At 38.1% G+C, this 22,256-nt stretch overlaps 1 protein-coding gene across 1 annotated transcript in view; it reads left to right on the top strand.

The window, feature by feature from the left end:
* LOC138938314 (leucine-rich repeat and immunoglobulin-like domain containing-NOGO receptor-interacting protein 4) overlaps window positions 1–22,256 on the top strand; it is a 191,785-nt gene that overhangs the window by 140,531 nt on the left and 28,998 nt on the right. Inside the window, exon 4 of the mRNA XM_070305200.1 lies at window positions 2,455–2,499. Within this exon, the coding sequence (XP_070161301.1) occupies window positions 2,455–2,499 (45 nt within the window). The remainder of the gene's footprint in view (window positions 1–2,454; window positions 2,500–22,256) is intronic.

Genomic DNA, 22,256 nt, shown 5'->3' with positions numbered 1-22,256 from the left:
CTCTATCCGAGATCCGAGGAATGGAAATTCTAATCCAGTCGCGAGTATTTTCTCCGGTAAGAATTAATAACTACTTTTCCCTCTCTCCCTTTCAATTATCATAATTAACATTCTACGACGATGGATTCGTAATTATTAAATATTGAGATTGAAATATTACTGAAATTTTTTTTAGAAAAAATTAAGAAAATACGTTTAGTAAGTCACATCATATTTTGAATATTAAAATCCAGAGCTTTAACAAAACATAACAATTTTGGTAATAAATAGTAACTCGTGTCAAGTTAGACCTTCAAAAAGTGAGTTTTCGCATCTTTTTAATGACTAGATTTTTTTTTTTTTCGAACCTATGTAAATCTTTAGGACTAGAGTAAATACATATATAGATTTCTGCGAAGAAAAAAGAAACCTTTCAATGATGGAACTTGTAATGTTTCTTTACGTAATTTATTTGCAATCTTCATCATATCAAATCTTTAGCCGTCAATAAGTTGCCGTTACAAAAACGGATGACTTTGACGTTACGATGATTTGATACTATATTCTAGCGCGACAAATTCTTCATAGATATAAAAATGCATAAGAAAATAAAATTCTTTTCGAATGTTCCGGCTTCCTGCCGATGACGATAATATCCCGATTCCTATCCTATGATGATCTCACGTACCTGTTTCACGACGTCGTTTCAATGCCAATTCGAGAATGTAACGATTCGTTGGAATGCGCGCTATTTCCGCATTTGTGATTCATCGTCGCCGATTCGTTATTTCAACCATTTTATTGCGGTTACTGCGGAAAAAAGTTATGTAAGAATAAGAATATAAGTAGAATGTTAAAACTTATCAGTTTGTTAGATAATTGTATTGCATTTGTATTTTATTTCAGAAGAAGAGTTGCCTATATTACTTAATGTATCGCGTTTTATTATTGCTCTTTTGCTTTTTAACTCATCTATTCTTTATATATATATATATATATATATATATACATACGTATATAGGTAATTACAAATTGATTGCATAATAAAATTATTGATAATAAAATGGATCAAAAGTTGTGACTTACACGATGAAGATTTTAGCAATCGAGAAATTTAAAATTTTGATGAAAAATGAACTTTTTTAATCTTCCAAGAAATTCATAGATAATCGATGCAAAATGTAGAATGCGCCCATCTTATAATGAGAAACTTTATAATACTGGAGAAAAACGCATTAATCTTTTAAAACACATGACATTACCTAAAATCATGGACATTTTGCATAATTTCTATCCGATAACGAAAGGCTTAATAATTCGACAAGCTGACTTCTCGTGCTTCAAGCGGACCTGCCGGCGATCATGTCGCGCGTTTCACGGCACGGTTTGAATTTCGACTTGAATACGAGCCAATATGGGATACATAACTCCGCGCCGACCATTAGTTTCGCCTTTATGAGGCAAATGGACTATGGCCCGCGCTTATAAGATCGTGGAGTTTACATTTTTAACGACGGAACACGTTCGCTTCCGACAGTGTGCGTCGAGAATTTGCTTTGGGGCGGGCGAACGAAACCGCAACGATCGATTTCTCCGCATTCAGATTTCGCGAGATAGATAGATTTAACCCTAGAGCAAGGTTCTGATTTGTTACCATGGCGCACTGAGAACGGATCGATCCAGCTATTGCAAATTTATATTCTTTATTATTGAAAGAAATATATACTTATCTTGACAAATAACTTATTTATAATAATTTACTTATATATATATATATATATATAAAAGAATTTTTTTATAACATAATTCATATGAAAAATGTATATATAATTTTGAAAAATAATATATATAAGTTATATTTATAAGTTTTAAGCACGAGAGAATTATTCTTTAAATAATGTTGGTAGAAGATCCAATTATATACACAAGCGAAGAAGCGGTTTAGTTTGCGATAGTGTTAGTAATATAGATAATTTCAGAGTTGGTAATAAAGGGAAATTCTCTCTCTCTCTCTCTCTCTCTCTCTCTATTGTGTTACAATCGCTTTTGCACTTCTCTATAATATCGATATATCGGTATCCCAACGTGACCCTAGCATTGTCGAGGACGCGGTTAAAGATATTTGCCGTCGACAAGGGATGGACTTTAACTAGTTAAAGCCACTTTCAGTAAGAGTCGCGTTGCCATAACTTTTTTACAGAATTATGGCCCTTATGGAAAATTTCGAAGGAATTGATCGGCGACGAACAGAAATTCATTAAATTAATTCGCCGCAGGAGCGATACCGTCGTCACCGACGCAATTATAAAATTTATTAAATTAAAAAATTATGTAGCTCGCAGAACATGATTAGTATACATCTCTTTTATCGTTCGACTAATATTATTTGATTAAATATATATTACATAGTATATATCCCCCGCAATATAATTATTCAGCCACTAATTATTACAATTGTATTTGATTTGATTTCAGAGCCATCAACAGAGACGAGGCGAACAGCAGCAGGAAACCCGCCAGGTAAATTTTCAAACCATCTTCAATTTTCCCCCCCCCCCCTCTATTTTCTTCTCAATATCGGGAGGACGATTTTTATTAGAAATAAAAGTTGAAATACTTTTAACTTTTCGAAGCCGAATTAGAGAGACAAATATAAATTCGATAATATCACTTTTACATGTATCATTATTAAAACTACTAATACGTATATAAATTTGCGACACTGCTATTTCATAGCAGTCGCAAAATCGATGTCTGATTAAATTGATATAACATTGTTTGCCGTTGCTTCGCTGTAACGTCGTATGATTGTATATGTACAGCAAACGTCGGCGGAGACAGTCGCCAAAGTTCAAAGTAATTTCGGTACACGCGGCAAAACGTTTAGCACAGATTCCTTAGCGTCCATTGACGATCCCGGAAACACGTCCGCAGCATTGTTTGAGTTTCGATTTGAATGCGGCCAATATGTACCGCGTGGTACATAGTCGTCTATATTAGCTTCTCATTTGCCTGCTACACTTGATGTTACTAATGCTACGAGAGAGAGAGAGAGAGGGAGAGAGAGAGAGAGAGAGTGGCCAATTAAATTAACTAATAATACGCATCGTAATCACCTTCCATCACATGGCATTCGATCAATTATATAACAGAGAACCGATAAATTAACAAGGGTCATTAAGTGTCGAGAATTATTGTATAAAAATGTAATTAATTTTAATGATCATTAGGAAAATAATTATGGTTATTTTTAGTAATATAAGTTATAATGCAACTGACTTATGACGAGAAATAACATGGAATCGAAATATCTGAGAAATCTCCGAGTACGATCGAAAATATCAACTCTTCTTTAAAAATCAAAATTTCTATCTTCTCAAAGTTGTGTCGCGACTCAATATAAAATCTTTATTTTGCGCTCTCCGCTCATCAGACTACACGCTATAATATAAAAGCAGCGTTCTCTTCTTTTAAATCTGATTGCGCAAAACGTTTAGATAAGATGAATCAGATTACATCGCGATGTAAAAGGTAAGTTATCGTTTCCGATTTTAATACGTAAAATTTTCAGATAAGAAAAAGCAGTAGGTCGAATCGTTGGGGTTGATAGCGATTCGGTAACATATTACCGAAGCTTTCCGGATACGCATTTTTCGCGAGGGCATCGTCGTCTCGTTTCGACTTGAACTCGAGCCAATACGCGAGCCGCTGTTTTGCCCTCGAGAACGTGGCGAATCGCGTCGTAAGGACGATCGTTACGATTCACGATAAAATCCTTATTCCACGGCTCGCCACCGCCGTTGCCGTCGAGGATGAGAGAAGCAAAACCGCTTTCTTAAATACGATATTATTCGCCCCCGAGCGTTCTATTATTCCACGCGAGACGGGAGTGGCCAGGAATTCGATCTCGCTACAACAGAGGATTTCCGTCGGATACAACTCGGCTCTCTCTCTCTCCATTTTTTTTCGTCCCTGGTTCCTCTTCTTTTTTTTTTTTTTTCTTTCTCTCGACATTCCTATCGACGCGGATGAAATCGGCAGAATTATGTTGTTGCGCCGACGAAACGAGATATTTCGTTTCTCGCCTTCGACGGGTGATCTAGTGTTTTATGTAAAGACCGAACAATTTTATCCCATGTCCTCGACTATAGTCTTTTCTCCTTTCTACCTGCCCTTTTCTTTTTCTCCCTTTGCCTCTTCTTTAGGGACCTCTCCTTCCTTCGATGCCATAAATTTAACCCGCGTTACCTATCTACCTACCTCCCCCTCCCCCCTTGTGTTACGCGCCCATATATTCCGATATCCTAGAACTCAACCTTGTTCCCGCAACCCATTCCGAAGCACTCCCGCGGTTACTTTGGCTCGCCCATCTTATATACGTATATATCCCGAATTCCGATATCGCGACCGCAGTGTTGTATAGATTACATTCGGCAACTATATCTCTTCGTGCGTCAAGTAGGATGGATGACGCTTTCAATTTCATCATCGTTTCGGACATTTACAACGGCGCGTTTACTTTGTTTATTTAATCATATCTGAATCAAGAAGCTCGATTTATAACATGATGGATTAAAAGTATGTAAGCTAATTGTTATCTAATTGTGAAAATTATAAATAAAGATTATGAGAGATAGATATATTTAATAAATTTTGTTGAATTGGAATAGTCGACGATTCTAAGATATAAAGAAATAAATTTTATTAATAATATATATATATATATATATAATATTATTAATAAAATTAATATTATTAATAATATAGCCTTTTTATTCGTAAATTAATTTTTTGCCAAGGAAAGGATATGATGTATGAAATAGATGTCACACACTAACGACGATCTATTATAACGCCACAGCCCGATATTATAAAAACTCGTCATCTATCTACTGACCGAACTTTTTAATACGCTTTTTTTTTCTAAAAGCTCACATTTCCCTTGCTTCGTTTTTGCGTGCATTTGGTGGAACGTCAACAACGACGTGTCGTCCTTTTCGCTTTTAATTTAACTATAGACGAGATCGATTCCCTCATACATCTCTCCTATAGAAACGATTTTCATTCTATTTGCTTGGCCGCCGTTTAACGGCCGCGCGGCTATTAAACCATCGCAATACGATGTATGCGCCAAGAAACTGTATTTTTCTCATCTTTGATTTTTCCGAGAGGGACTTTGTTCTATTGTATTTGTACAATTGCCATCGTATTTCGTACGAATCTCTTTTCCGCCTCACCGGACATTTCGATTATCCCATTGCTTAACCTTGTTCTCCATTTCGAAGCTTTCTTTCCTAGTTTTATGCCCTTCTTTTTTTCCTTTTTTTATTCATTTAATGCAAAATTCCACAGCCAAGTTTCGCGGCAATTCGGTGGATCAATAATTTTAGAATCTTCATTATTTGTGACATCTAAAATTTGAATAGTCACAGCTTGTAAGATCAATCTCTTTAATCTTTATTTTCGATGATATATAATCTTTTTTTTTTTTTTTTTTTATAATACAAAATATATTGTTTTCCTTATATTCAATTTGAAATTTACATTCAAGGATTGATTATTTTGATAATATACATTCTCATTGATCTATGTTAATCTTTTCGAGTATCATGTCTCTTAATATATAAATTTTCTGATCTTCAAATTTTGAATGGCGTGATCTTTTAGGTACGATAAATTACTTTCTTCTTAATTTTGTCCGATATTCGTTATCCGGTGATTCTTAGCTCTCTCGCCAATGCATTTCTCCTTTTTTTAACGAGGAGAATCCATTCGACGATTTCTGTAATCCGTAATCCATTCGATTATCGCTCGTCGGCGTGAAATTTTAATACCAAATCGATCCTCGCTGTCGCGGCTTTATCACCCGGTACACGCGCGATATCGATTCCGACCGTTGTTGCGACAATTACGATTGACGTTTCGATACGCGGCGTGATCGGATTCTCGCGTTGACGTTGCTGTTGCTTTCAACAATGACTTCGCCTAACCATAATCCGCTCATCTCAAGTTCGACTTTGAATTCCATCATCGCAATGAAAGGATACACCTTACTTTTTGACAGTAGCATAACCAACGAGCTTGCAAATCTCAGGGGAGACCTAGTGCCGAAAGGAGAAATGAGGAGGCAAAAAAGGAAGGCAAAAAAGAGAGAGAGAGAGAGAAGAGAGAGAGAAAAAAAAGAAAAGTCGAGAGAGGGAGAAAAATAGATCTGTTTATTATTCTGAAACAAGCCCCATCAGAACAAGAATAATACAAAAACGGAGAATGTAAAGGATACAAAGTAGTGAACGGTGGTAAACATTGACATGATAAAAATCGAAAAATAAAGAAAGATAAAAGATAAATATGATACGTCGTTGCATTGTATTTATTTTACATGAGAATCGTATAAAAGAGACTCTCTCTCTCGCTCGAAGAATATCAAGTAGTAATATATTTAAAACAATGAAGCAAAGTCATGCGCGCACATTCGAGGATGCTTGGGAATAACTTAAATAATTTGAAGAGAAAGGAAGAGAAAATGACAAATCGAAACAGGATGAGAAAAACGAAGGGTAAAATAACCGAGATTGTAGTTGTCCGAAACTACACTAAAAGATCCTTTAGCTTCTTCTGCGTCGGAGAGTGCACTATAAACGTGAGTTCTCTTACATCACTGTCTCTTGCATTCGCACTCAAATATTCGGGCAGCGTCATAAATTTTATTCCGCTACCGTATATATATATATCCTATGTGCCGTTCGCTATTTTGCCCCATGAATTCCGATATCCTAGAACTTAACCTTGTTCCCGCAATCCATTCTACAATTCTTTCATTTATTCCGATCCGCCTTTTTCGATACTACTTGCGCGCGCACGTTGCACTTCTACGAAAGAAATATATCCGATCTGACGTTTACGTCGACACTTTCTCTTTCTCTCTCCATTTCTCGTTGTAATTCTATAACGTGACCATTGCAAAGAATTCTGTGCGAAAATCCATTTTCGACGAGCCTGCGAAAAAAAAAAAACTACAAATCCAGCTATCGATAAATCTATGTACGTATATTGATAATTATATATTTCAACCCCTAACAAAGTAGAATGAAATATATGATAGAAGAAATATACAAAAAATATTAAAACATTTTTTTTTTTTTTAATTTTCTACAAGAAAATATATAAAACATCTTTCTTAATATAGTTAGATATAAGATTGATTTTATACATGTTTAGACTACAGTAAATTTCCGATATTGTGCAAAGTGGTATAATTGATACGCGGATGGAAAATTGTTTTTTTTTTCTTTTTTTTCTACTGGCACCTATATTAATACACGCTCTTCATTGATACTGGAATTGTCATCTTCTTATCTATTGTAAATTATTTGCATTGAGCAAATGTCAGAGGAAACTGGAAAATGCATATCCAGTGCCGGTTATTGACACATTTGTCAATAATGTTTTCGCGCGCGCGATTGTAAGTAATATTAATAGGTGACAAAATAATTATGAAAGATGTCTGCTCTATCGAAGAATTGCTACAATCGGTTATCGCGACATCCACAAATAGTTAATGAACTGTATCGAGTGATGGACTAGTATTTACCGGTTAAAGCGTCGAAATGGCGAAATATCATCCTTCGACGGGATACACGTGGTTACAGCTGTCGGATCCGCTTCAATTAAAATCTCCGACAAACTTCAACCAACGTTGAATTCTTGACAGCGTGGCTGTCAGAACTAAACTTCACTCTTTCGGAAAAGTCGAAACACGAGTGCTGTCGTGCACCGAGTGATTTTTCTTCCTACTATATTATACTCTTTCCCTCCTCCCTGACTCCATATCCTCTTATCACGGGAGCTCGTTCCGTTTGTACCGTAAATCCTATCCGGTTGCGAACACACACCGTCCTGTTGCTCTTGCTTGTTCAAAATCCGCTATGAACATCCCACAATATCCTCGAACTTAATCTTATTTCTGTCTGTCTCTCGTTTATTTTGGCTTAACTTTCCGGACACGCCGAATCCCATGACGTTCCGTTCCCCGGGGAGAACGTAACCTGTTTGTAGGTCTCCGGTACATACGCGCGATAGTCATCGGCGACTCGATCGTTTTACGAGCGGTAGAAATTATTGAAAAACGATCCAGTTTCTCCATCTCTCTTGCCGCTCCTCTTTCCTACGCTTAATGAATAATGTAAGGAGCGAATTTCTTTAGCGGCGAGCAAATTCTACAGCAAATCCTTAGATGCATTTTCGCGAAATCTGTGTGACGAAAGACTAACGTAAACGAAATAAATTTAAGTAAAATAAAAGGCACTTATATATATATATATATATATATATATATATATATATATATATATATATATAATACAACTGAAAATAAATTGCGGCGTCAGAAAATATGAATTAATTGTTTACTTTCTAAAATTTTTCGTGCAACAACAAATTGAATGCATGAGAAATTACGGCAATGTAGATTTTACAATATTTTTGATAATTGACCGTGCGCTGCTGCTGTTGCGAGCGAAAATTGACAAAATAATAGGAGCCGTCTATCCGCGCGAGAATAACGGAATAATTCAGGATCCGCGCGGTCTCTGACTTTGGCCAGTTGTTGCGGATATGCCATCGCAGACCACATCCCATCGTATCACGGAGTTCACCGGCGTGCACCGCCACGTCACCGCGGGTACAAACTATTGGATTACAACACGGGCGACGTTCTCGATGTGCGCGCGGACGTCAACCCGGATATATATTCTCCCCTGTCGAAAAGGGTCGCGCTAAGGAAGTTACCGTGTTGCGTAAGCCTCGTGCAATTCCGTCCCGTACGTGTCCCGACGTTCCGGAACACGGACTGCCAGCTGATGTTCCTGTAATCAACGATGATGTTTCCTCGGTTATCTCCGTGCGAGACCCATGCCATCGTCGCGACGTCGTCGCTGCGACGACTTTCTCGGATAAAGGGCCGCTCGAGAGAAAGAGAAAGACGATCCCTCCGGGTGACTTTACGAGGACGGATTACTGTGGCATTAGCAGCTAAGTGTTTCGTTAAAGAGAAAGAGAAATTCGAGTCACTTCGTGTCGAATTATTCACGGTTCTGTGGCGGATGCGGCGGCGATTTACAACACTAACGGCGTCGCGTTGTTTTCAGGATCAAGATATCTGTATTAATTAATACGTGGCATTTAGAGCTCCGTATGCGCGACCACATATTATATAAGTCTGGATCTGACTGTATTTAGTACGATATATACGGAAAATATGTAAACTTCTGTTTTAAATTTAACGCACGTCTTAAATTCCATCGTCGGAAGAGAGAGATAAAATCGGCCGTTTCGTTATCGATGATATTCTTAAAGCAGAAAGCACACACACATTTCTCCATCGCGGAAACGCGATTCTCTTAAATGAAATTTTCCTCCTCCACGTCGAAGGGGGACGAAGAAACTCATCTTATTACTGTTTATCGGTATTTTGCGCGCTGCATCCCGCAGAGTTCGAGCTTTATCTTAATAGAAAACTCCAATATCCACGATTATCTTAATAAGCCAGACCGCGTCAGCGAGAGTCATCGGCTCTATGCGCGATGTGTATCCGCTTCAAAATTGCGTAACCTCGTTCTCTCCCGTACGGGCAAGCAAGCAAGCAAGCAAGCAAGCAAGCAAGCAGGCAGGCAGGCACAAAACTTTCCTGTTTATCCCAGGCATGGCTACGTCGGCGAGCTCCTTTCCCCGTGGGATCATGCCGCACCACGGGTATATATGTGGGTGTATATATATATATATATATATCGTCCAGACCAGTACATATATATATGTATGTACTGTATCGGAGAGAGGCCGTGTTCGTCTGCGGTAATCCAATCTCGCGCTTTTCGAAAGGTACGCGTTTTTTTTCTACCCGTCCGCGATCATTATCTCCAATTTTCTCGCTTCGATTCGGGGCGGTGTTTTCCAAAGCGCGAACCAGTCGCCGATATCGGCGCGGAGAACTGCACAATAATGTAACAATGTAATAACGGAGATCACCCAGGCGAGGTAATGCACCCAGATCGTACCGAGGACCGTATTGCATCCGCGGAGAGCAATACGCGCCGCCCTTTTATACATTCGGACCCCTGGTATTCTCTCCAACTTGCGCGGCGAGAGAGCTCGTTCTCCAACATCGAATCTCGCTCGTTTATTCCGATTTGACTTCGCTCTGTATAACGGAACAACGCGACAGCTCCGGGGAATTGCAGATCGCGGGACCCTCAAAGTTCCCCCGTCTCGCTTAAACCAATAATGTACTCTGGCTTCACAAAGGATACCGGCGAGTTCGCGCGACATCGATCTGATAATTAATTCTTTCGACCGGAAATTATCGCGAGTCCATCACACGTAAGGAATCCTTCGTGTAGAGACTTTCGTATACAAGATTTTTAACTACGTCAAGCTGAGAATCGATCCATCGCAACGGATACGTTTTGTAATAAATTAATCTTAAATTCAATCTCTAGGTTGCATAAACGTAAACTTTAACACATTTCGTAAATTATTGAAAATTTATCCTTAATTATTTTCTACTCGCGAGAATAAACGATGCAGCGTATAGGAGACAATAATTGTCAGAATAATTGTGACAGATGAGAATAATGCCGTGGAATATTGTTCGGCGATCAAACTAATATATCCATGGTCGAGCATAATGACAACGCATTTAACAGTCATAAACTTATGATAAAATCGTGATTATTCATTTATTGAAAATATTGTCATATCATTCAGTTCGACGTTACAATTGCTCTGATCGATTTCTCTGATTTTTATATCAGAAAAATTGTACTTCAGTTTTACATTCATCCAATCATAATTTATTCAATTAATATTAATATATTTCTTATTTTTTTTAAAGAAATATGCTTATATTTATATATATATAAATATAAAATTATCATATAAACATGGATCGATCAAATCAAGAATATATTTCGCAATCTTAATAAATCTTGTTTCTAAATTGCAGAGGAAGTGTATTCGTTGTACAAAAAAAATGGACTTTTATTCTATTATTTCTCTATTTGCCCGCTGGAAATATAATCTTTCATCATACAGAGAAATTTGATAAATGAAGCCCTTATTCTCATATGGCGGATTCTTACTATGCCGCGTGGGAGTGGGTGGAAATAAAGAATACATCCCGCTCGCGTAAATTTTTCATGCTATCTGTTCATTGATACGTGATCTTTTTATGAAGCGGCGAATCGACATCAAAGCCGACTATGCTCGAGCGGTGCGTAACGAAGGTTTTTAGAAAAGGGATCCAATAATCGGTGCGCGGAGTTTTACTCGCGCGTCGGCTGCGGGCGCGTAATTTGCTCGATTTACGAGCGTATCAAGCGTGGAAATCGAAATTGCAGCTTGCGGTTGGAATGTAAAGCTCTCAAGGAACCGATCGTGAAAACCCGCTGAGCGTTTCATATCACAAATTTAAAGTCTCGGAAAAATTTATTGAAACTTGACATTCTCGATACAGATCGTAACTCGAAATTCGGCAATACATTATATTATATCGGACACTTCTTTCCGCTCTAATTACGTATATTTGAATTTCTAATAAAAAAATACGTGTCTCTAAATTTTTACATATCTGTAACTCTTCCATAATTTGCGTTATCGTAATTACTATTTTAATAAAATTAACACACTCTTTACAAAAAAAATATTAAAAATAAAATAAAAGATTGAAAATCTCTATGAGATGTATAAATAATATAAATTTTTTATCGTATTTTTTATTTTAATAATATAACTAATGTAATAATCAATTTTTTTTTCTTTTTCTTTAATTCTACTAAGAATTCAAAAGATTAATTAAGAGTTGGAGACTGTTAATGTAGCTAAATTTCAGATATAAAAGCGACAGTAAAACTCGTGATATCTAATGGAGTTTTTGATTTAATGACCCCATCAATCGCGAACGAATCGGAAAGAGCTATGCTCGGTCGTGCCCGATTCCGGTCTGGTTCTTCCTACCGGAAGTAAGCACCGCTAAGCGCCGTTCTCCAAAAATTATGACGACTATTGCAAAATCACAAATTATGATGTATACGTGGTATAGTATCGGATGAAATAATTGCTTCTCTCGTTTCGGTTCTTTGCATTGAATAGATCTAGCTTTTAAATGTACATGAGCTATTAACTAAATTTTTATATTAAATTATTATATGTATTATCTGTATGTATGAAATATAGTAAAATTTATAAACAAATATATACGATAATAAACAATTAAATTAATTCACGATATACAATGTGCCTTAAGGTGTCACCGCACCATAGCAAATTTTTGAGATCATTTGATGATTATTTTTCTTTAGCGAAAATGTTGAGGGAGATCATTTTTTGCAACTTTCCAATTTTCGACATCTCTCTCATATCTTTGTAACTAAGCTTAAAATTAAAAAATTCTCTCTGTTAAAATAAACTCTACTTGAAATTAATTTAGAATGTAGTTTTGGTAATGTTCTAATTCTTCATAAAGTTTTATTTTAATGGACTAGAAAAGCTCTTGTTTTTTGATCACTTATAACTCAGATATTATTAATGCCTTCGACATTTTTACCGAGGGAAAATTGTCTCCAAATACTTTTCAAATCTGCAAATTAGCAGAGGTAGCGCGCTGACTCTGGGATACCATATTCTTAAGTTAAGAAAATCCTCAGCGCGAAGCTCTTCGAAAAGGAAAAGAGTTCATTCTGTAGGATACAGTAAAATCCGATTTTTTTCAATTCGCGGGCCATTCGAGCATCAACCATCCTATCCCTATCGTTTGCGACCAATAGAAGCGAACGCTCGCGGGGATCAAAAGTAAAACTCGTTTGTGTCGCTACAGGCGAATGGCATTATATATATCTAATGTATTGCAGCAGACGGTAGTAACGTAATAATGAACGTACCCCGGAATTTCCTGGAGACCACTTCCCCCCATCTCCTCCCTCTCCCCCTCGCATCGTAAATTTCGTCGCACTTTGTGCCGCGCTCTGCGATTTTACCGCGGATTCCAATATCTACGACTAAACCTTGTTCTCGTGACCCCCGCCGAATCTGCCTCGTTTACTTCGGTTTAACTTACTGCAACCCCTCTTATTCCCGCTTCTCTTCTCTCTCTTTCTCTCTCACTCTCTCTCTCTCGTCCACCCCCTTGCGCACCCTGTACGCACGCTCCGTTGCCGTCTCCTCAGGGACCGTCGTCCGTCTATGGACTCTTCAAAGACTTGCGGTAATTTAGTCGCATCTTTCGGATCACAAAGGCCACCCGGTCGAAAATATTTAAATTCTAATTCGCGTCCCTCTTATGCACTCTCTTGCGAGCACGCCCTTGCTTTAACGTGTAATAAAGCCGCGCCTAGTAACCTACGAGAAATACATTTACATAGAGAAGAAGAAGGTCAACGAGACCTACTTCCGCCCATAAGGGCGGGGTCGCCCTCGCTATTTCGCGAATGCTAAACGTGGCTTTATCTCGTGTTGTATCTACGGACCGACAAGGGTATTTGTTATTTTTTATGCGCTCTTAGCCTTGCTCTTTATTCGCAGGAAAGGCATTAACCTGAACTCCTCCTCTCTCTCGTTTTTCTTATCTTCTCCTATGTACCATTTTAAAAAGGGTAAAAGCTACTTTCGGTATCCTATATGCATATATATGCATATTTATGCAGTTGTAAACTCTTATCGCTATTAAATTCTCGAGGGAATATGAATTCGATATAATTCAAGTAAACAAACAATCTTATTTAAACGTGTACTTGAGCTACGCACATAAAGTGATGGTTTAAATATTTTACATCCAAATTATGCATGAAAACGCCCCGTTCTATTCCTTCCTTCTGCTCTGGCGAGATGTTACGATGTGCATTGCGTTTATTTATCGGATCTGCGTGCTCGGTCGGGAAAGCTTTCGTACCGAGAAACATAATTTGGCAATGTTATCCACCGTCTTTTCTTATGTACATAAGTACGGCGAACGCGCTCCTGTTCAGCAGACGAGGGAATTGTTTCTTCTCCGTTTCGATCTGTCTAATCTAAACGCATTAGTCTCGCAACAGCTACTTAGATTCCAGGGTTGCGACTCGAAGGTGCGCCCGAGGGAATTCTGTCCCTGCGGATTTCCAGATGAAAATCCGCAATTCGATTTGTTTCTCGCTGCACCGATAGAAGAAGCATGTTCAGCTGGCGCTGCGACGATTTCGTTCTGATTTCGCGACGCGAATGATCGGCAGAAATTCCTAGACATCATATCGTTAACGCCACACCGTACTTTATTCGCATTACAAAGGTTTACCCAGACGGCCATGCCACTCTTGATAAGAGCCATCCGACTCGGCTGTCAAGGGATAAATCGAGCCTTAGCATTCTACAGCCACCATCTACTCACGACTAACGCGATACATTTGTCTTTATCTTCGGTCGTTATCTCGGTTGCGAACGTATCTCCTGCAAACTGTTCCCACGTGAGTAAGTAGCTCGTTATGTGCGCGAACTGTGCTGTTGTCATCTTTTCTCTTTTTTCGTAGAAAAAAATTAAAGAAATTTTTGAAATTGCACGAAATTACATATTGATATCTACGAAGCATTTTTCTTCATCTGATCCTGAAAAAGATATTTAATATCTTATTAAATTTGCATTATATATAAATTTTAGATCTTATATATTTATATATATATATATATATATATATATATGTTTTATATTAAGCCATGCAATTAAAATTTTATTTTACATGAAGATATAAATATATAGCTTCCAAAGGAATAAAATGAAATCTTTGCCAAGATAAATAACGTCGAAATACGTACGATATAACTCCAATTGACATAAACCGCGAGCAGCCTCAAGGGTCAATAAGTAATGAGTATATACCAGTTATTACCAATAAATAAAAGATTACTCTCGCAGGAACAGTCGATTGTTGTCAGAGTAGATTTTGAAATACTTTTGCACGTTCGAAGCGATACTATAAGAGAGGAATCGCGTACGAATATGGAACTGCATCATTTATAAATTTTTTCTCCGCGCTCAATAACATTCCGTGATTTATTTTGCACGATTTTTCGTCGCGCAAACAGGCTGACAGAGCGTATATAAATGCGACGCGCACGAAAATATGCAATGACGTGCGCATCATTATCGTAGTGCTTCTCGGGTATCAACACACGCTCGATATCTACACGGCTCCTAACGAGACTCCGTAGTCGCGATTCAATTTCGACTCGCGATTCAAGATAGCACATCCTTCCGTAAATACGTCGTTGTGTACGTTCTCGGAACTCCGTCGCGGAGGACCGGGAACGGAATATAAGAACTCGTTACGCATTCCATACCACGATATATTTCAGCATCGCGAAATCAAACTTTATTCTTCCTAACTCACGTCGTCCTCGTTTATTTCAACTTAGGCCATTACCTTAGTCACTTCTCTCTTCTCCTTCTATCTCCGTTTCTTTCACCGCAGCTGTTTCATCCTGAACCGTTATATTTGCTCCTCGCACGTTCAAACATCACCGAGTTACCTCTTTACCCGTTTTAATCCGCCAAGTTTCCCGGATAGAACATCTTCGGCGCGATTCTTGAAGCTGAAAGAGCTACGAGATATATATATATGCTATCGATAGTATTTTTTCCTTCAGACAATTCGAAATTCTGGGATAAAAGCGATAAATCAGTCAATCTGTTGCAGCACCATAATACATTATTAAGTAAGTTAAGCGTTAGACGCCAAATGCAAAACGCTTGCTTGCTTGCTGATGTCATAGATATTAGGTATCTTTAGCACAGTAAAGTATGACTCAGAACTCTGAATCGTATTTCAGCGTCAGCACAAAAGTATTGAGATAATTTGCGACTAATTTGAGACAGTCAAGAAGATATTGCGACAAAAGTCACAATATTATTAAATATGAAAAATTCTCTCTCTTTCTCTTCTCTAACATACTTGCGTCAAAATATTTTATCGCCCTCGCGCCGCGTGACTGGAATTAATTAGTTCAACCGGTCTCGATCAACCCGACAAGCGTCTGACAAATAAGAAGAAAGCAAGATCGACCGTCCGAAAGATTTTCCCGCGAATTCCACCCTCGTACGCGTTCCCGACGAGCCACCCTCTGCCCCGAGAATATATACGCCCGTTGGTCCTTCAGAACCCGCCTGTTGTAGTCACTTCTCGTCCGTGCTCCGTTAGGGCCAAAGTCTGCTGGTGACGGAGCAGATACTCTAGTGCGCTGCTCTGTTTCCCAAGCTATCGCGGCGAGCAGAAGAGCCCGGAAATCTACCCTCTTCGGATGTTTCCGTCGTGCTACCTCGCTGTTTCTCTTCCTCTCTCTTTCGCTGTTCCCCCTAGCAATAAACCGTTTCCCGTCGACCCTCCAATTCGCATTACTAACTTTTCGAAACACTACGATCTGATACGGAGAGGATTATAGTATTTCGGAATTTATATGTAGAGAGAGGCATGATTATGGAGCATGTCTATAGAAATATATGTAGAATAACTGGAGAAAAACCTTAGGAAAGATATCTGCGCGTAAAGTATGCGATTAGAGAGAGAGAGAGCGCAGATAATAACTGAGGAATTTTATGAACCTTGAACTCCTTATCGTATCTTTTGATACGATGATATATTCAATGTTATTTAAATTATTAATTTCGCTGCATACACATCTATAACTTTTTATGTGACATTCAGCTGACACGATGTTTAAAGTGATTTAAAAATTCGGACGGAAGCGATTTTGAAAAATCGCTGTACTCGATCTCACAGAGCGATAAATTTCTATCTGAGAAAGAGATCGATCTTGGAAAAATTACACACAAGCCAGACGTCAAATGCTATAATTTACGAGAAATTGCACAGCGCGTGACAAAATGATAGCGAAAACACTATAATTATAGTGCGGTCGGCAACGCTGTACCGCCCATTCTCTCATCAGACGTGTGCACAAGTTTGTTGCGCGACGGTGTGTGTCCGATCGTTATTGCGAAAGTAGCCACCGTCGTCGTCGCTGCCGCGATAGGTCCCCGAAGAGAAAAACGGGACGGAAGTCGCGAAAAAGCTGCAAAGTGCAACCGACACTCCGACGCTCCCTCCTCTCGCAAACATGTCGTCATATGGCGGCTAAAGAGGAGAGAGCGGGGACGAAGCTGCCTTAATATTTCGAGTTTTCAAGAGATCGGAAAAAGGTTCAAAGGGAAAAGGACGAAATTTCAGTAATTGAAATTTTGTCGAACAGTTTTCGTTGTAAATTCGAATGCAAACTTTAAAATTCAAAAATTCGGCCTTTCACCCCTTGACCGATAAGTTTGCACATGCCGAAAAATGAGAAATGTGTGGAAAATTGGGTTTTTGTCGCTATGTACTTTTCCCACATTCGTTCATTGTAGCAATGTTGTCGATACATAATATCGTGCCATTAGATATTTCAGGTTTAATTTTCTTAATAAAAGTATTATGCTATTTTTAGAAAGATGTGGCACTTAAAGGATTAATAATGATTTTGCCTAAAATAAAGAGATATGCGGAGGACATAAAACTATTAACGTCGAAACTGTGCCGTTCGCGCGATTCAGACGTCTCGATCTCTAAATGTATAATATTACTTTATTATTTTATCACGCGTTATATTTCTGAGAAAATAAAATATTAACGCTGCGATCTACCAGAATGCAAAATTAAATGGACGCAAACATGTGGACGCATACAGTCAGCACGTTCGCGTGTATGTCAAGCCAAGGATCACATTAAAAGCGATTAATAATATAATAATTTTGAATTGCAATAGATTTCTAGAAAATAGAATTTTGCCAATATTCCAGTCGATATACTCAAGAACGAGTCGAAAGCTATGCATGTATATCAACGATTACCTAATTATAGCTTATATTGAAAAACGTGGGGAAAGATAGAAAGAGCGTCGAAAATAGATTGAGAGACGCGTCTGGCAATAATTTAAGGATGAGGGATTAGTGATCTATGGACCATTAAATTGTCTGATCGGTACTTTAACCGAGTCAATGAAGAACGTGACAAACGAGCGTCGATGTCACGCGAGCAATAGAATTAATTCATAACGATTTGTGATTTACGAGCAAGATGCCGAGACTGTGAAAAAATTTATATTCTGAAAAAAAAAAACAGATCTTAACAGGATCGTGCGTATTGTTTTATTAATATGAATTCCATTATAAGACTAACATAAATTTTTTTTGTTTCGGTTATACGCTAAGATTAAGTTACACGCACATCAATATAATTATGTTGATGAAAATATATCGTTGCAATATTTTTTGATTAAAACTCTGCATTTTTGGCCAATTCAGCCACTTTACTCGATTCCTCAATTAACCGATTCAATTGTTTTCAACTGCCCACAAATCCGGATCGACCGTTCGGCGATACACCTCGAGGAATGGGAGGTGCCGAAACAATTCGAGTACGCTATGAATATAGAGTAATTAGTTACGTACAGTTATTATTACACGCGTTATTAAGATCGTAGCGCAATTGGAATATTGACAGACGGCGCGCATAGGAGATATTTGTAAATGGTTGAGTTAAAGCGATCGTGCGGTTGAAATCGCCGGATTAATTCCGTCATCGGCGGAAATATTTTCGCGTTGATTACAATTCGCGCATGTATTCTTAATACGATAGTGCAATTATAATGGCGCGATGCGAAAGAACGCGCGCAGAGTCCATTCAGGGATTAAAAATCCTCGATTCCTGGCGCGCTTTTAATCGCTTCGCGATCGAAATCACGTGCCAATGCGATTACTCATCTCCCGCCGCTAATTGATTAATAATTCCTCGTACGGTTGTTTGAAAATAACGATGAAGAGTACAAGTCAAAAGGTTAAATTTGTTGAAGTTTTTATCATCTTTTTCTTCAGTCCCATCTTTCTAAACTTTCCAGATTATCGACTTTAATCAATGCTAAGCGAGCACGCGTAAACAATAATTACCATAAGCTTCCGCAATTTTTCTCGCCAACGAAAGATTTGCGTTCACTCATTTTCGTTTTCGTCAACAAAGCTCTCTAGCTCTCCTCTTTTTTTTCTTCTTCTTCTTCTTCGCCGGCATAAAGTTCGCGAAACAAAATGCGATCGAGACGGCTTTCCGAGACGTCTCTGTCAGAAATTTCGATCGACGGGGTGTGTTTAAACGGTGGACAAAGCGCTTTCAGAAAATGAGTCGCGAGTTTTTCTCGCTCGGCGGGTTAGAAGTTTAAGTGGTCGTGCGCGAAAGTATAGAGAGAATGAGAGAGAGAGAGAGAGAAATCCACTTGCCGAGAATGAGAGAAAGGGAGTAATACGACACGAATGGGCTTTGACTTTCTATATCTGCGGAGAGACCGGCCCGGGGATTCGCGCGTGGAAACCTTTCATTAATTTCACAAAGGCTGCCACTTGACCCCTTAACCGTTGCCGGCTATTCTTACTTTTTTTTTTTTTTTTTACAAGCGCATCCTGGTCGGATAAGCAATCGCAAACGCGGAGGGCAACGAGCAGCTTATGCACATCTCGTTAAACGCGAGCTGAACAAAGCTCTTGTTCTCACCACATTGAGCGTCGAAAGTGTATCTATGCGCACATTAGACAAATAAAACTCAAAATCAGACAGCTGCATTAGTATTAAATGTGAACGGAAATGCCATATTCTTGCATTATTATACGCGTGACTTTTGGTTTTAATTCCGCCGCGATACGAACTTTTATTATTTTGTTCCATTTATGTATTGTAATATAGTACTATATGTGGATAGAGTAAAGTGTGATAAATTTAGCAAAAGTCGACCTATACAGCGAGGAAAATAAAGTGACGCGGATCAAAATTGAAAATCGACATATTCAAATCGTTTCATCGCGCGCACGTTCTAATTTCTGGTGGAAAATAGTGGCCTCCTTATTTACACGTGCTTACGGTATCAGTTTCCATTCGCGGCACGAATCACCGATCTCGCCTAACCGAATTCGCCAAATTCTCAATCGAAAGTCAATAATTGCACAGTTAAATTTGAACTTGTGTAATTCGACTGTGATCAGGGGAACATCGGTTAATCTCAACCGGGTACACAAACCGAGACGCTTTTGTACAACATTTTCGCTTTGTCTTCCTACCGCCGCACACTAAATAAATTAAATATTATTTCAGCGCGCGTTTTAGTCTAACCACGCTTAGATCCATCTCTATTTCGACATGTTCTCTACTATTTCATCGAAATATTTGCTCCATTGATTTACTACATCGTAAAATTTCTTTTCGATTGCTAATCTGACTTGATTCGCGAGAAAATTAATTCTTACATTCGAGTCCTAGTAAACGAAAAGTTTTTTACATTGAGAAGAACAAATTGATGATAATGAATAGTGACATCTCTTCGAATATTTTTTATTTTATGCATTTTTTAAATTTTATGATTAATTAATTACGTTTCGATATATTAGAAAGATGTGTGCTCGAAATTTAATATTATTCGAAAAATTCTTCCATTTTCTGTAATACACGTCAAGGAGACTCTGTTATAAAGTGGAGCACAAATTTTCCTCGCTACATAATGAGGGAAAAGCGATGAAAGATTAATGCTCTGTCGATTTAATGTGACGCAAAAGATTCTATAAGATGAATTGGTTATCATTAATTCCATTACGCTTTATATTACTAATTGAGAGCGTGCAGAGCAAAATATAGATGATCCATTAGATTACGAAACAAATTTTGTATATTAAATCTTAAATGTTGTATTTTTAAATTCTTAATAAATTAAAATAAATTGAATTTTATTTAATATAAGAAGATTGTTTAATCACTAGCCGCAACGTGACATAATTCTAAAATTACAATGTTCCTTGTTTGTGATCAATAAATAATTTGATTGCATCGGCAGTGAAATCGATGTTTCAATTATTATAGTTTCTTTCACCGCGAAGATTACAATCCGCTGTAATGGCTAAAAGGAACAGATTACAAGGCTCGTTACTTTCCGCGATGTCGATAAATTTTTAAAGGCTCTTGCAGCTAAATGGAGCTTGAAAATTCTCGCGCGAGCTTTTCTCGCGATCTATAATTCATTGTCTGTGATATCCGACGACGCGTCAAATAATAGGAAAGCTTCATTTTTCCAAAACCAAAAAGAACAAGAAATAATCGCAGTCGTAATCCGTTTAATATAGCGCGTTTGAGATTACCAGAGCCCCATATGCGCGAAACTAATGGCGGATTTTTTTCGCTCGCGTTAACGACGTGAGCGATTAATAAAGCGCAAAGTGCGCGGTGGAGAGCGATCAGTTCGAATCGCTCTCGAAACAATCGTATCACAAACTCGTTTTATCAACAACTACGCCTCTCCCGCGTTTGCTCGCTTCCCGGCTTAGCCTATATATTTTTATCGCCGCTTTTGTGCTCGCGCATTTGCTTACATTATGTGGTGAGGGTTTTTTACTCTTCGATAAATCTTATAAATCAGAACGTGGAAAGTTAGTTACCTTAACGTCTAAGTGGATTGGACATTTGAAAAATAACATGAGATAAGAATGAGGTAAGTATGTGGGACAAGCATATAGGGTGATTGAAAGTTACTGAGGTACCTCTCCTTTTCCTAACTTTGGAGAGAAATTTCTAACTTCTAAGATAGAGAAGACTAGAAAATAAAATAGCATTAAGTTTATTAAAGTACGAAGATATTACATGCACTTGCTCTTTATGTGCACTTAATCTCGTATACCCTAAATAAATCATTATTACTGTTAAAAAATTGCCGGTCGTATCTTAATATATGAAAATCGTCAACTAGATTCATCATATCTGTCGAAAGGTATCAATTTTCTTCTTGCATAACGCAGTCCGTAGATGCGATTACAGTAATAAAAACGTTGGTAATTACGTCGCTCCTGTTTACGCCTGTTTTTCAACTTTACCAGAGGAACGCTGTTTAATAACGGACACGCTCTTGATAGAAGCGTTGATATAATAATAAAAATAAAAATCCGGAGAGTCGTGCGCGAGAGACAAATGTACGGACCGTCTATATACCATATATATAAATATATATGCGATGCGGTGCAATAATTGTGAAAAAACTGCAGATTTTCGTAGCAGCTCTCGAATGCGCACAAAGGAAACACAACTCCCGGGCTCGGCGTTCGATAAAAGAGTGCGAAATAGATCGGTATGGTACGACTCGCCCACGTCATCGTCATCGTCATCGTCGTCGTCATCGTCATCGATACAGTCTTCGGAAAACGATTGTGA

The sequence above is a fragment of the Polyergus mexicanus genome, unplaced genomic scaffold (genome assembly GCF_030449975.1).
Source record: "Polyergus mexicanus isolate NDT 795.1 unplaced genomic scaffold, iyPolMexi1.0 SCAF_12, whole genome shotgun sequence".
NCBI classification, from domain to species: domain Eukaryota; kingdom Metazoa; phylum Arthropoda; class Insecta; order Hymenoptera; family Formicidae; genus Polyergus; species Polyergus mexicanus.
Note: the sequence above shows the minus strand (reverse complement) of the source record. Positions and strands in the feature narration are given on the sequence as shown.